Below are 16,350 nucleotides of genomic sequence, written 5' to 3' on the forward strand. Positions count from 1 at the left end.
TTTTAGTATGTTATGAGTGCTGGGGTTAAATCCAGATCTGCCTACCATTCCCTATATTAAATCACTTTTAATATTTTATGGGTGGTGGCCATGGGGTCTCTGAAAAGGTGCATCCCATTCCTCCCCTATAGATAATTATAGAGCAGCCCTTAGCAATTACAGGTTAAAATAATGCCATTCCATAAAGTCCTTGACAAGAATCTGAATTTGTACAGTGTAATTGACATGTACAGTGTGAATATTCAGATTCCTAGGATTCAAGGTCTTAATGTAATGGCATTATTTAGATCTGCAATTGCTAAGATTATGTTCTAATACATTAAGGCCTCGAGAACCTGAATATATAGTGTACCTGTCAGATATATTTCAAATACCACATTCTGATTACTCTTGTATATAATTATACCTAATGAAATACTAAACAAGAAGAAGAGGGTGTATCCCACAGTAGTTATAATAGTGCAGGTATAGAGGTGTAACGAGGCCTATCCAGATACAGCACTGTAGTTTGACTTTTGACCTTTCATGTCCGACTTTTACCTTGTTCTTGAGTAAAAGCCATCCATAGTGTGACACATGACTGTTTCATGTTTTAACAATATAGACCCAAGGAGTACCAAAGTACAGCAGTTTGACTTTTGATCTTGACCAATGACCTTGTGTATTTTTCATAGGCAATATTAATCATATATTGACCAATGTGTGAACACAATAGCCCAAAGGAGTACTTAGATACATGGAAATATTTCAACAAATCTGAATGATCTAATAGCATGTCTGATTTAATGGATTATTTTGATCACATGACAGGGAAATAAAACACGGTGCCCTCGCACCCTCAAGTTTTCCTAGTTATATTTCTTTTATTTGGAGACACTCCAGAAAATTGACAAGAGCAACCACAAGTAAGTTTCAACTGATTTAAGGATGGGCAGACAATAACATTCACAGGTGTGTAGTGTCCATTCACAGGTATGTAGTGTCCATTCACAGGTATGTAGTGTCCATTCACAGGTATGTAGTGTCCATTCACAGGTGTGTAATGTCCATTCACAGGTGTGTAATGTCCGTTCACAGGTGTGTGGTGTCCATTCACAGGTGTGTAGTGTCCAGTCACAGGTGTGTGGTGTCCATTCACAAGTGTGTAATGTCCATTCACAGGTGTGTGGTGTCCATTCACAAGTGTGTAGTGTTCATTCACAAGTGTGTAGTGTTTATTCACAGGTGTGTAGTGTCCAGTCACAGGTGTGTAGTGTCCATTCACAAGTGAGTGGTGTCCATTCACAGGTGTGTGGTGTTAAATCACAGGTGTGGTATATTCCTTCAAAGGTGTGTAGTGTTCATTCACAAGTTTGTAGTGTTCATTCACAGGTGTGTAGTGTCCAGTCACAGGTGTGTAGTGTCCATTCACAGGTGTGTAGTGTTCATTCACAAGTGTGTAATGTCCATTCACAGGTGTGTAATGTTCATTCACAAGTGTGTAGTCACAAATGTGTAATGTCCAGTGTCCATTCACAGGTGTGTAGTGTTCATTCACAAGTGTGTAATGTCCATTCACAGGTGTGTAATGTTCATTCACAAGTGTGTAGTGTCCAGTCACAGGTGTGTAGTGTCCATTCACAAATGTGTAATGTCCAGTCACAGGTGGGTGGTGTCCATTCACAAGTGTGAAGTGTCCACTCACAGGTGTGTAGTGTCCAGTCACAGGTGTGTAGTGTCCATTCACAAGTGTGTAATGTCCAGTCACAGGTGTGTGGTGTCCATTCACAAGTGTGAAGTGTCCAGTCACAGGTGTGTAGTGTCCAGTCACAGGTGTGTAGTGTCCATTCACAAGTGAGTGGTGTCCATTCACAGGTATGTGGTGTTAAATCACAGGTGTGGTATATTCCTTCAAAGGTGTGTAGTGTTCATTCACAAGTTTGTAGTTTTCATTCACAAGTGTGTAATGTCCAGTCACAGGTGTGTAATGTCCAGTCACAGGTGTGTAGTGTTCATTCACAAGTGTGTAGTGTTCATTCACAAGTGTGCAATGTTCATTCACAAGTGTGTAATGTCGAGTCACCGGTGTGTAGTGTTCATTCACAAGTTTGTAGTGTCCATTCACAAGTATGTAGTGTCCAGTCACAGGTGTGTGGTGTCCATTCACAGGTGTGTAGTGTCCATTCACAGGTGTGTGGTGTCCATTCACAAGTGTGTAGTGTTCATTCACAGGTGTGTAGTGTCCAGTCACAAGTGTGTAGTGTCCAGTCACAGGTGTGTGGTGTCCATTCACAAGTGTGTAGTGTCCAGTCACAGGTGTGTAGTGTCCAGTCACAAGTGTGTAATGTCCTGTGTAGTGTCCAGTCACAGGTGTGTGGTGTCCATTTACAAGTGTGTAGTGTCCAGTCACAGGTGTGTAGTGTCCATTCACAAGTGTGTGGTTTCATGTCACAGCTATGTAGTGTCCAGTCATAAGTTTTCAGTGTCCATTTAAAGATACAAGGTGTTATGACTAGTATGAAGAGCCACTATCTTCTTTAACTCCTTTTCAGCATGTGGGTTTTTCTGAAAAATAATGTTAGAATGAAATTTGGAGAAAAAATATACATACGTATGTACTATACCAATTTGTCTTCACTGAGGAAACAGTAAACTACAAATATCATCAATGAGGAAACATGAAACAACAGATAATCTTCACTGAGGAAACAGTAAACTACAAACATCATCACTGAGGAAACATGAAACAACAGATAATCTTCACTGAGGAAACTGTAAACTACAGTTCATCTTTCTTTTGATGTTGAAAAATAAGAAGAAATTAAAGAATTTATTATCATGATATTATATCTCTTTGTTAACTTCAAGTATTACACCTATTTAAACAAAATTATTCAACGGTCCCTTCTTTAATCAAAGAAATTGTCCTTTGAAATATACCTGTATAACATCTTTGATCGGTGTGGAGTTGAGTAAGGGGATATAAGTCTTCATCATGGCGGAGGTCAGATAAATGGTGTCGGTGTAACAACAGTAGAGAACTGCTCTGTGGCCATGAATCTGACAGCTGCTCAGCACTACAAATAACGAAACAAAACCACTGAAACAATACACCTCTTAACTCTTAATAATAAAACAAACATGTATAGACAAATTACATTACAGCATAAACATTGGAACTTTAATGAAACTTGATTAATTTACCAAATATGGTATAAAAAGAACCAGTATATGTAGGAACTCATGACACATGGACCAAGAATTAAATCAGTCTATACATAAAATGACTTACGCTGGGCAGGTAATCCAGCAATTACATTTGGCTGTTCAACATAGGGACAAAGTGGCGTTCCAGCAAACTTGGCTGATTTCAAGGCCCTGAGGAAAGGGGGCTGCATGTCCAGTATAGGAATGTCACTTTTATATTCACTGGTAGAACATGTACATAATATAGATATGTAGGTAGTGTTAAGATTGATCCCAGCAAACAACTGAAAAATAAAATATAAAAAATATACCTGGAATGCTTAGTATTCATTCTACTCTAAGATTATAGATAAGAAACACTTTTTTCTCATGAAAACTATATTCAATTATCATACACTAATAACAGCAGCTCAGAAACTTTCTATGACAGTAAAAGAGTTGTCAATCTGGCTCTGGTAGGGTAGAGATGACAGTAAAAGAGTTGTCAATCTGGCTCGGGTAGTGTAGAGATGACAGTAAAAGAGTTGTCAATCTGGCTCTGGTAGTGTAGAGATGACAGTAAAAGAGTTGTCAATCTGGCTCTGGTAGGGTAGAGATGACAGTAAAAGAGTTGTCAATCTGGCTCTGGTAGGGTAGAGATGACAGTAAAAGAGTTGTCAATCTGGCTCTGGTAGGGTAGAGATGACAGTAAAAGAGTTGTCAATCTGGCTCTGGTAGGGTAGAGATGACAGTAAAAGAGTTGTCAATCTGGCTCTGGTAGGGTAGAGATGACAGTAAAAGAGTTGTCAATCTGGCTCTGGTAGGGTAGAGATGACAGTAAAAGAGTTGTCAATCTGGCTCTGGTAAGGTCGAGATGACAGTAAAAGAGTTGTCAATCTGGCTCTGGTAATGTAGAGATGACAGTAAAAGAGTTGTCAATCTGGCTCTGGTAGTGTAGAGATGACAGTAAAAGAGTTGTCAATCTGGCTCTGGTAGGGTAGAGATGACAGTAAAAGAGTTGTCAATCTGGCTCTGGTAGGGTAGAGATGACAGTAAAAGAGTTGTCAATCTGGCTCTGGTAGGGTAGAGATGACAGTAAAAGAGTTGTCAATCTGGCTCTGGTAGGGTAGAGATGACAGTAAAAGAGTTGTCAATCTGGCTCTGGTAGGGTAGAGATGACAGTAAAAGAGTTGTCAATCTGGCTCTGGTAGGGTAGAGATGACAGTAAAAGAGGTGTCAATCTGGCTCTGGTAGGGTAGAGATGACAGTAAAAGAGTTGTCAATCTGGCTCTGGTAGGGTAGAGATGACAGTAAAAGAAAGGCATCCATAGACGAGCAGCAATTTGACCAATTACTGTTGATTCACTGCTAAAGGATGTTCCGAGACAGAAGTCAGAATATCCTGAGAGAGATGATCCTGTCTAATGACATTTGTGGTAACAGCATTCCAGTAAATGTATTCAAGTAAACATGTATATGGCAAGGTGAGTACTACCACAAAAAGTGTTCCTATGTATGAGAAATATAGGATCTTACATGAATTTTCATTTCATATGAGATTTATGAATGAAAAGATTTTTTTCAATTTAGCGAGCCTCAGGCGAGCCATAAATTTCATATGAAATGAAAACAAGTTTAAGATCCTCTTTATCACATAATCAAGATCTGTGGCATTTATTCATGTAAAACGGCAACTTTCATGAAATGTAAAAAGCCGCCATTTTTACTCCAGTGCGTAAGTCTGTGACATCATGTACTTGTCCTAGCGTGACGTCACAATTAAAACAATTGAATCTTTCAACCAACTACAGGACTGATAGGTCATACTACATGGGCTAATACGCGAAAAAAATATGACATAGGTACATTCATTGGATAACACAGTACATTATGTGATAAAAAAGAATATCAAAGTTTTAACAATTAGTGTGTACCTTGGTGACAAAGGAATAAGACTGTTCAGGTGAGATGTCCACATTACACTGGCAGACCATGATGAGCGGGTTCTGTGTACTTCTGTACAGGTAACACGTTTTATCTGTGGGAGATGTCTGTTGAAATGTGTTAAAGTCATGTTCCTTTATACCACCAAAAATTCCACCAATTAAGTCAAACTCTTCATGCAAGATGTAGACTCTAGCAAAACCTGAAACATATCAAAGACTTCCATGGTAAAAAAATCAGAATGAATTGAACGATTTATAAACCATACCTATCAACTGACTGTTTGACTAAATCACATTAGCAACAATTGAATTAAAAAAATTATCAGCTTACAGCAATTTTTTTCATCACAATATCTAAACAAACAATATAGACTTCAAGATGAATGTACCACTGTATGGCCTTATACTCTCAAACACTTTAAGGATGATTGTACCTCAATGTTGATTGTACCTTAAGGATGATTGTACCTTGCTGTCGGTTGTACCTTAAGGATGATTGTACCTTGCTGTCGGTTGTAACTTAAGGATGATTGTACCTTGCTGTCGGTTGTACCTTAAGGATGATTGTACCTTGCTGTCGGTTGTACCTTAAGGATGATTGTACCTCAATGTTGATTGTACCTCAATGTTGATTGTACCTCAATGTTGATTGTACCTTAAGGATGATTGTACCTTGCTGTCGGTTGTACCTTAAGATGATTGTACTTTAATGTTGATTGTACCTTAAGTATGATTGTACCTCAATGTTGATTGTACCTTAAGGATGATTGTACCTTCATGTTGATTGTACCTTAATGTTGATTGTACCTTAAGGATGATTGTACCTTAATGTTGATTGTACCTTAAAGGATGATTGTACCTCAATGTTGATTGTATCTTAAGGATGATTGTACCTCAATGTTGGTTGTACCTTAAGGATGATTGTACCTCAATGTTGATTGTACCTTAAGGATGATTGTACCTTGCTGTCGGTTGTACCTTAAGATGATTGTACCTCAATGTTGATTTTACCTTAAGGGTGATTCTACCTTAAGGGTGATTGTACCTTAAGGATGATTGTACCTCAATGTTGGTTGTACCTTAAGGATGATTGTACCACAATACGGACTGGTTATCTATAAAACCTTATGGATGAGTGTACTACTGCATGGACTTGTATTCTCTAAAAACGTTTTTTGTTTCGATTTCACTGAATCTTGCTATCAAAATGTCATTACATTAATACATTTTTGTATTTTATGGTGGTTTCTACCAATATGGATGTTTGTTTTACCTGTGGCTGCTGGGCCTATGGCCACAACTAGTGTGTGACATTGAAGTGTTCCATCATCAGATGTTTTCATATCAGCCTGGGCTTTTTCTGACCATCTCATCCACAGATCACTGAAACAAAAACATGCACCATTGTAAATGTATGCAATGTTCTCACAGCAAACACAGTAACTCTGGTTGACAATTTACACTATATGCGAACAAAATAATTTAAATGCCTTTGAAGTAATCCAAAAGGTTACGAAAAGGGCTTCATTTACCCTCATACCCCTAAGTTTTGCTGTTTTCGGTGCCATTCCACTACCCATATTAGGGATAAATTTGTATTAACTGTGGTGTTGAGAAGTGCCAATAATTTTGCGCTGAAGCATGGCGATCCTACCTAGCCTATTGTCTGGGATCAGACGGTATGCCTTCCGGAGTCCGGTCAACTTACCTGTAACAACAGGCCCAGAGGGCCTTATCTCTCACCTGAATATGTTTAAAATAATTGGTATGAAGTAAAGATATAGCACTCCATGGTAGGCGCTGTAAGTACATATGAAATTTCAGAAAAAGCCATCCAGTACTTGAGATATAACAAATTTCAAACAGAGCCCCACCCCTATGCCCCTAGGGGGGTCATACCCACCATTTATACAAAATTGAGTCCCCTTGGCCAAAGGATGCTCCAGACTAAATAAGGATAAAATCCCTTAATTACGATGGTCGAAGAAGGATTTTAAATGTTTTACTTCTATTTCCCCTCTAGGGCCAAGCCCCTCAGGTCCCAGGGGGGACCACACCCACCGTTTATACAAAATTGGTTCCCCTTTACCCAAGGATGCTTCACACCAAATATGGACCAAATCTTTTCATACCTACAGAAGAAGAAGGATTTAAAAAAATAATTTGCTATGTTTCCCCTATCGGGCCCCACCCCTCAGGCCCCTGGGGGTCAGACCCATTGTTTATACAAAATTGGTACCCCTTCACCCAAGGATGCTTCAGACTAAATATGGAATAAATCCTGTCATTCCTACAGAAGAAGAAGAAGGATTTTTAAGAATTTGCTATATTTCCCATATTGGGCCCGGCCCCTCAGCCCCTAAGGGGGCCAGACCCACCGTTTATACAAAATTGGTTTCCCTTAACCAAAGGATGCTCAACACCAAATATGGACCAAATCCTGTCATTCCTACAGAAGTAGAAGGATTTTAAAGAATAATTTGCTATGTTCCCCTATTGGGCCCCGCTCCTCAGGCCCTTGGGGAGGCCAAACCCACAGTTTATACAAAACTGAGTCCCCTTGGCCCAAGGATGCTCCAGACTTAATAAGGATAAAATTCCTTAATCCCTAGGGGAGGAGAAGGATTTTGAAGGTTTTACCTCTATTTCCCCTATTCGGCCCCGTCCCTCTGCCCCAAGGGGGGCCACACCCACCATTTATACAAAATTGAGTCCCCTTGGCCCAAGGATGCTCCAGACTAAATTAGGATAAAATCCCTTAATCCCTACGGTAGGAGAAGGATTTTGAAGGTTTTACCTATTTCCCCTATTCGGCCCCGCCCATCTGCCCCCAGGGGGGCCACACCCACCATTTATACAAAATTGAGTCCCCTTGCCCTAAGGATGCTCCAGACTAAATTTAGTCAAAATCTAATTGGCCGTTCAGGATTAGTAGCGTTTTAAAGGAAAAGTTGATGGACGGACGGACGGACGGACGGACGACGGACGCTGCAGACGCTTCTGACCAGGTGAGCTAAAAATGTTACCTGTGCCCAGCTAGTGTTTGTCACCAAATCAGCAGTGATGACCACATATTACCGATTTTAATCATTTAAGAGAAGGTAAAAATTGTGTCTCCAAAGAATTTCATTCTTTGTTGTTATTTTAATCTTCAATCTTATCATATATGACCGATGACTCAAAATAAAACTATTTGAAGGGAGGTAATCCAATATGGCGGACCAGAAACTCGAGAACGATAACCCAAGAATGACTTGTTCCTGCGTATAGTGCGCACCCCCTTTTTGTCATGACAATATTTACCTAAAAATGTGCTTACTATACACGCAAATTTACGGTAACTTCAAACATATTACTTCGAGCCATCAACACAGGGTAAACAAAGTCACAAAATACATTTTGTAATTCACCATAAATAGCTAAAATAATACAGAAATAATTCATTCTTTACAATTGTCTCCTGCAAGGAATGCACATAATTATGTATGATAAAGCTGGTACATTTGTTTTACAGTGATTGAATGAAACACAAATTATAAAAAAAGTGATCAGTGAAGCAGAAAATATAGGTCACATTCTGATTGTAAAAATATAGGTGAAGGTCATTCATTTGAACAATCTTGATAGCCCTTTACCCCAGCATGCTACTGGCCAAATATCATCACCCAGGGCATTTTGGTTATTGAGAAGAAGTTGTTGAATGTTTTTCACATATTTGACCCCTGTGACCTTGAATAAGGGTGAAGGTCATTTATTTGAACAAACTTTGTAGCCCTTTATCTCAGCATGCTACTGGCCAAATATAATTACTGTGGGCATTTTGGTTATTGAGAAGTTGTTTAAAGTTTTTAACATATTTGACCCCTGTGACCTTGAAAATAGGTGAAGGTCATTAATTTAAACAAACTTTGTAGCCCTTCATCCTAGTTTGCTTCAGGCCAAATATCGACACCCTAGGTCTTTCGGTTATTAAGAAGAAGTCGTTTAAAGTAAAATATTGGTGAAGATGGGTGAAGGTCATTCAATTGAGCTTGCTACTGGCCAAATATCATCACCCAGGGCATTTTGGTTATTGAGAAGAAGTTGTTTAAAGTTTTTAACATATTTGACCCCTGTGACCTTGAAAATAGGTGAAGGTCATTAATTTAAACAAACTTTGTAGCCCTTCATCCTAGTTTGCTTCAGGCCAAATATCGATACCCTAGGTCTTTCGGTTATTAAGAAGAAGTTGTTTAAAGTAAAATATTGGTGAAGATGGGGGAAGGTCATTCAATTGAGCTTGCTACTGGCCAAATATCATCACCCAGGGCATTTTGGTTATTGAGAAGAAGTTGTTTAAAGTTTTTAACATATTTGACCCCTGTGACCTTGAATGTGGGTGAAGGTCATTCATTTGAACAAACTTTGTAGCCCTTCATCTCAGCATGCATGCTACTGGCCAAATATCGTCACCCTGGGCATTTTGGTTATTCAGAAACTTGAATATAATTGAAGGTCATTCATTTGAACAAACTTGGTAGCCCTTCACCCAAGCATGCTACTGGCCAAATATCATCTCCCTGGGCAGTTTGGTTATTGAGAAGAAGATGTTTAAAGTTTTTAAGACATCTGACCCCTGTGAGCTTGAAAATGGGTCAAGGTCATTCATTTGAACAAACTTAGTAGCCCTTTATACCAGCATTCAACAGGCCCAATTTAAGTAACCTGGGACTTTTGGTTATTGAGAAGACTTTGTTTGAAGATGTTAAGACATCTGACCCCTGTGACCTTGAAAGTGGGTCAAGGCCATTCATTTGAACAAAATTGGTAGCCCTTCATACCAGCTTGCTACAGCCCCAATATCAGTACCTGGGGAATTTTGGTTATTGAGAAGAAGTTGTTTGAAGATTTTAAGACATCTGACCCCTATGACCTTGAAAATGGGTCAAGGTCATTCATTTGAACAAACTTAGTAGCCCTTTATACCAGCATTCAACAGGCCCAATTTAAGTACCCTGGGACTTTTGGTTATTGAGAAGAATTTGTTTGAAGATGTTAAGACATCTGACCCCTGTGACCTTAAAAGTGGGTCAAGGCCATTCATTTGAACAAATTAGTAGCCCTTTATACCAGCATGGTACAGGCCAAATATATCAGTACCCTAGGCCTTTTGGTTATTCAGAAGAAGTCGTTTGAAGATTTTAACACATTTGACCCCTCTGGGCTTGAAAGTGGGTCAATGTCATTCATTTGAACAAACTTAGTAGCCCTTCATCCCAGCATGCAACAGGCCCAATTTAAGTACCCTGGGACTTTTGGTTATTGAGAAGGAGACGTTTGAAGATGTTAAGACATCAGGGCCTACTTGTATAAAACATCTCAAAGTTATAAGAAAAATCTCAAGCAATGTATTGTCTATGGGATATCTTAGACTGGAGGAAATCTCAAGAGTTGAGATGTTTTATACAAGTGGGCCCTGACCCCAGTGACCTTGAAAGTTGGTCAAGGTCATTCATTTGAACAACTTGGTAGCCCTTTATCCCAGCATGATACAGGTCCAACATCAGTACCCTTGACCTGTTGGTTACTGAGAAGAAGTTGTTTGAGGATTTTAAGACATTTGACCCCTGAGAGCTTGAAAGTGGGTCAAGGTCATTCATTTGAACAAACTTGGTAGCCCTTAATCCCAGCATGCTTCGATTCTGGCCACATATCATCACCCTATGCCTTTTGGTTACTGAAAAGTAGTTGCTTAAAGTGAGAAGTTGACGCCGGACGGAAGACAGGCCAGGTGAGCTAAAAATTAAATAAAATGTTTTTCCTACTTAACCTACCCTATTTTTTTGGGAGCACACAGGAAACACACATATATGTTTATTAGGCCTAAAAATAAAATGAACCTGCGATCGCCACCTATAATGTAGAAATATCGTCAAACAAATCATTTACATGTAAAGAGAACTATGCTACATCTCATTTTCCTTTTAGATAGCTATATAGCGAGCGTACTTTACTTATTTGTTGACGGTGACAAAGCAAATTATCAACCCAACCGCCCATAACAAAACCAGACAAAAAAGGCCAGTTAACATTTATTATAGAAATCAACATTATTCACAAGAAAATGGGTGCAGTGCCAAATGTATATAAAGACGATATTAATTGGTTCCAGAAGATAAAGTCCATATCAAGTAAATAGGAAACCAATTAACTGTGTCACATATATGTAAATTCACAAATATTAAGGCACTGCACCCATAAATATCATACAGTGATGCAAAATTTATATCAAGAAGTACATCATTTGTCCTATATAATATCAGTATACTCACTACATGCAGATGTATTACAGGTACATCTACAGGTACCTCACTCCTACTTGTACACCACTCTCCTTCACATACTGATACATTTTAAACTGAGACAACATTTATAATACAAATATTACACTCAAAAGCCTAACTTATCCCAGTGAAAAAGGGGGTAAATCCTAATAAATAAACCCGCCAAGCCTCCGGCCCCCCAAAATACCCCCACTCCGGAAACTCCTAACCTAATTACATGCCTGCACTATGACTATGGAATCTCTAATGTGTCTGCAAACCGAGAGTTTATCTTCGAGGGAAAACTCTAGATAACATTTGTATGCATCACTAGACCAATCTCCCAAGGCCTGGATTGTCTCCCCCGGAACTTGACAACTAAAGGCCCACGTAGCCCCTCCCCTCCGAAAACTATGTGAGGAAAAAGGAGCAGGATCATGTCCTGCCTCAGCCAACACTTTTCTCAAGAAGGAGTGGAAAACAGGGTAAGTAATAGGGCGACTTTTCCCATTTTCTGATAACTGAAAGGCAGCCCTATCGGCCTTGGAAGGATTTAAACTACACATATTGTGGAAGGCCTGAACCGGGCAAAGGGGGGACCCCGGGATAGAAATCAGGGGGGACCTGACCAACTTGCGCCCAAACTGATTGGTTTTGGACCATTTGAGCACAACAAGCAGCAGGTTCTCATCTGCCAAGATATCACGGCGTAATAACTGCTTTCGAGGGTCAAAGGAACGAACAGAGTCCGACACTAAGTTGGACTTCCTGACTAACAGGAAGAAGGCAAACAAGAACAAACACCAGAAACTGGTATGTGCTGGAGACTCCATGTCTAAGACTCGGTAAATATCCAAAAGGATGAGGGGGGTCATGGGCGCTGCCCTAAGGGGAAGATGGGGATGTAGTCTAGCTATACCTCTCAAGGCTAAACTCACTTCATACTGACGCACGACAAAGGGAATGTCTGAAAGGAGATGAAGGGTTTTAACCCCACTTACATAATTACGAATAGAATCAGTGCTGCGCATCGAACGACTGAGAAACTGGATAAAAAGACACACAATATTTGTATCTGTGGGTAGGGACTGGAAGTTGAAAACTTCACAAAACAGGAAGTAGGCTTTCCACTGAGTGTGGAGATTCCTTAGGGAGCCAGAGGCGAAGGCTGATCTCATTGTAAAGGATAAATCCTTCTTCAAGGCCACCAGGACGGGATCTGCAAATCAAGTAAAGAAAAGGGAAAATTTTACCACCTATTTTACCACCTATGTACAAATAAAAACGACTCTGGATATACTACACTTTCAACCACATCCCACTCATTGACTAGCTGAAAAAACTTGTCTCTGTGGTCTGCGCTGAGGTGCCATCTGGAAAGATGATCGGGAATCCGATTCTCAGAACCGACAATATGCCTAGCCCTTACCTCAAACTCCCCCACAGCTGCATGAAAACACACCTCCCTCAGACAACTCTGCATAAACTTTGTCCTTGCCCTTCCCGAATTCAAAACCGCTACGGAAGACTCGTTGTCACACCAAATCAGCATTCTTTTTCCTTTAAAATGCTGACCCCACAGCTTAACACATATGGTAACCGACAGCAACTCGAGGGCATTAATGCTAAGTTTTTTGTTCAAAATAAACTCGGGGAAAGTGGAGTGAAAATATCTGCCTCCGAAAAAACCTCCACAGCCAGACAAACATGCATCAGAGGCAAACTCCCCGTCTGGGTGACTCCAATTCTCCACTGCCATCATGGAGACCCCATTGTATTGCAATAAAAACACCTGCCACCACAGCAAATCCTTCTGCACCTCATCTGGAATGCTCAAAATAGCCAAAGGATCCTCATGCAAAGTTCTTAACCAATTGAGCAACCTACTGACAAAAATGCGGCCTGGTCTAACACACGAGGCAACAAACATGAGCTTGCCCAACAAAGACTGTACTTCCTTTAAGCTAGCACTATCCTTGCCTTGCCATTCTCCTACCAATAATAAAATTTCCTGTAGACGCTCCTGTGGTACCTCCAACGTCATCTCGTCCGAGTCAAATAAAACCCCTAAAAAGACCATTTTTGTAGACGGAGGAACAGACTTAGCTTTAGACTCTACAAGACCACACATCTCTAGTAAACTACCTAAAACAACAAAGGCTGTCTCTGCCTTCTCCTGCGTCTCTGCCCCTGCAAAATCGTCTAAATAATTTAAAATTTGGAAACCTTCCACTAAGGCTAAAAAGGATACTACACTAGTCACTCTTTGACATATATAGGCCGCGGACCGCAACCCCATAGAAAGCACTCTGTCAAAGAATAATTCCCCATCCCAACTAAACCCCAGAAAGGGAATGTCAGCTGGATCAATAGGAATCTGTCTGTAAGCTTTCTTCAGATCCTTCTTAAAAAGAAGGCAACTTCTACCCTTTTCCTTGATTAACTCGACCAAGTCATCCACACGCGGAAACTGAAGTGATATAGGGACCCCTAAGTAACTTTCCTTGGGAATACAACCGTTTATGGAATCCCCCTCAGGCCAACTAAGATCTAGAATCACACGTCTTTCATTTGTGTCCTTTTTTGGTACGGAATTCAACGGAGACACCACGGTCTTACCTGTAAACGGATTTTCCTTAAATGGACCAAGTATAGCACCCGAACTAATTCCCTGCTCTAAACATCTCGCCATTGCCCCTGGGAATTCCCGAGCCCCTCTGTGATTTCTAGGAACTGTACCGAGACCCCCCTCAGGGTTTTTATTTACATTATGTACAGGTTCATGGGCCATGCCTATAGGGAAACCATATTCTAAAAGGTCACATATTTCTGAGTCACGGTATTCCGTTAGATGTTCCCTTAAAAACTGAACATTTATTCCTGAATGAACTGGAATCTTTGCCCCTTTGAAATTAGGGACACCAATCGCTTTAACCGCATTATGCTCTCTAAAAACTCTACTGTTGAAATTGTCATCCTTTGACCCTTTTTTACCCACATTTAAATCCTCGATAATAAAGGCCTTATTACGAGGGCAGAAACTATCAACCTTTCCCTGAACTTCTACCCGCTCTTGCTTCGTCTCTGGAAAGTTTACAAATGAAGGCAGGAACAATTCCTCCTCTTGAGAATTATGAACTTTCCTACAAGTATTTCCTAGTCATAACGAATGGGGACACACTGCCATACATTCAGGGTGGACCCGTTTGGCACCATCCTTTTTCCAACATGTTGCACATATGTGGAGCAGGTGCCTCTTGACCCCTCTAATTTCACCCTCATGGTCTCCTGATTCTGCACATCTGTTCTTTTGGTACATCACACAAAACCACACTCTCTCTCCTTCATACACACTTTTGTTCTCAACTTTCACATTCGCACTAGAACCGGTACCTTTCCCTTTCGTTTCTTGTCTCAACACATGCTTGGCCAAAATTGGCACTTCAATTGATGCGGGATCATCTCTCCACCTACTCTCTCCCAACTCAATCCTTCTCAACCAAGCAGCATACCATGCCAACAACGCTTTCCATTCATAGATGTTAGAATAATATGTAATCTTCATGAGGAAGGCTGTTCGACCGGCCTTTTCCTCACTCATGCTCGCCCGGGCTATTACCTCCAACTCCCCGGCTACAAACAACCGAAAGTTAAGGTCCCCGAACTCTATGTTTCTATTGACATATTCGTACTGTAAATAATGGTGTGGATAAGCTTGTGGAAACCTAACTATGTCACCTGCTTTGGAATTTAGCCCAGATTTCATTGTCTTTTTTTGTCTACGAGCCCTACTGTCTCTACTGGCCCTGCTGGACTGATCCGACTCATCAGAGCTTGAAATTTCACTCTCTGGATTCATGAAAGTCTTTAACTTTTTGTTTGCCCTCGCAACCATATCGTCCATCTTTTTTACCTTTCTCAAGTCGACATCATAGTCCGTATGCGTCTCACCTGTTGCTTCTCTCACCACGGGTGCCTTTTTTGTCCGAGATCTGTCTCTCCGACTCGTGTGCTTCACCCTCGAGGAATCGTCATCCCCGAGCCTACTCAGTTCCTCCCTCAAGGCAGCAATCTCCCTTTCTCGATCCCTCACATAACGTCTGGTTTTAGCCTTTTCCAACTCGTCCCTCAAACCGCGCACTTCCGCATCCCGGTCGTTTGCGCTCTTGTGTAACAGATCGGTGTCATCTTGGACGCTTGCCTCCAGTACTGCTTCTGTTATCGTATCATCGTCACTGTCCAAGTTCGACGTTTGAGAGCTCATATCTGCTCCAGACGAATACATTGGCGACCCCCCTTCGTTCATGGCTTTATAGTCCTTTCGGGGTTGATTTCTTGTTTCATACGCCATTCACAGAATTACTTGGCAGTGGATAACCTGTCCATTTACACAGGTAACTACGATTTAAATCATCTTCTTTTGCCCGGATACCTGGGCTCTCGTATTCGTTGATCGTAGATTCGTAATGTTCGTCTATCATAAATTGTGACAAGACTCGAATGTGTCGAAAGAAAGAATGGACAGTTTGGCGCCAACACCTAAATACCAGCTGGGAGCGGAGCCGAAGTGACCACTAGCTCATAGGGACTGACCAATCGGACGGGGGGGACTGAACTGTAATCACAGTGAACTAGCCAGGGGTCAGAAATCTGACCAGGGACGTAAGGAGATAATTAAAAGATTTGAGAGACGCCAAATCGCCACAATAACGTTACACGTGTTTTTTTCTAAATTGAATGAAACCTGTTTTTTTGCACAAAACATACACGTGAAATAAGATTTAGAGATGGAGTTGAACATTATTGTTTCCTTGAAATAATTACCAATCTAAAGGTTCCAAATCGTCGTCATCGTCGTCATCATCTACTGCTCTCGATGAGACAGGCAAGATTTCTCCAAAGAACGTCGCCATGATAGAGTTTTGTTCGACGTCAAT

At 40.7% G+C, this 16,350-nt stretch overlaps 2 protein-coding genes across 2 annotated transcripts; both read right to left on the reverse strand.

Annotated features, from left to right (window-relative positions):
* Positions 1-2,349: 2,349 nt before the first annotated feature.
* Positions 2,350-16,343, reverse strand: LOC110454301 (proteasome assembly chaperone 1-like). Its single transcript, XM_021503742.1, has 6 exons — positions 16,238-16,343; positions 6,385-6,494; positions 5,100-5,311; positions 3,272-3,470; positions 2,920-3,056; positions 2,350-2,544 (listed from the first exon to the last, which is right to left on the reverse strand). Exons 1-6 carry the CDS (start codon positions 16,324-16,326, stop codon positions 2,470-2,472), a joined length of 822 nt encoding a protein of 273 aa, XP_021359417.1. The 5' UTR covers positions 16,327-16,343; the 3' UTR covers positions 2,350-2,469.
* On the reverse strand, positions 11,135-16,117 carry LOC110454300. Its single transcript, XM_021503741.1, has 2 exons — positions 15,365-16,117; positions 11,135-12,632 (listed from the first exon to the last, which is right to left on the reverse strand). The coding sequence occupies exons 1-2, from the start codon at positions 15,762-15,764 to the stop codon at positions 11,644-11,646; spliced, it is 1,389 nt and encodes a 462-aa protein (XP_021359416.1). The 5' UTR covers positions 15,765-16,117; the 3' UTR covers positions 11,135-11,643.
* Positions 16,344-16,350: the final 7 nt, after the last annotated feature.

This window comes from Mizuhopecten yessoensis, unplaced genomic scaffold (genome assembly GCF_002113885.1).
Source record: "Mizuhopecten yessoensis strain PY_sf001 unplaced genomic scaffold, ASM211388v2 scaffold7763, whole genome shotgun sequence".
Taxonomy (NCBI): domain Eukaryota; kingdom Metazoa; phylum Mollusca; class Bivalvia; order Pectinida; family Pectinidae; genus Mizuhopecten; species Mizuhopecten yessoensis.

Coding starts and splice junctions, on each gene's coding strand:
- LOC110454301 (XM_021503742.1), bottom strand. CDS start 16,326: ATGGCGACGTTCTTTGGAGAAATCTTGCCTGTCTCATCGAGAGCAGTA. Junction 6,495..16,237: donor GATTTGGAACCTTTAGATTG/GTAATTATTTCA, acceptor TTTTTGTTTCAG/TGATCTGTGGATGAGATGGT. Junction 5,312..6,384: donor CATAGGCCCAGCAGCCACAG/GTAAAACAAACA, acceptor GATATGTTTCAG/GTTTTGCTAGAGTCTACATC.
- LOC110454300 (XM_021503741.1), bottom strand. CDS start 15,764: ATGGCGTATGAAACAAGAAATCAACCCCGAAAGGACTATAAAGCCATG. Junction 12,633..15,364: donor CGTGGTGAGAGAAGCAACAG/GTGAGACGCATA, acceptor CTTGATTTGCAG/ATCCCGTCCTGGTGGCCTTG.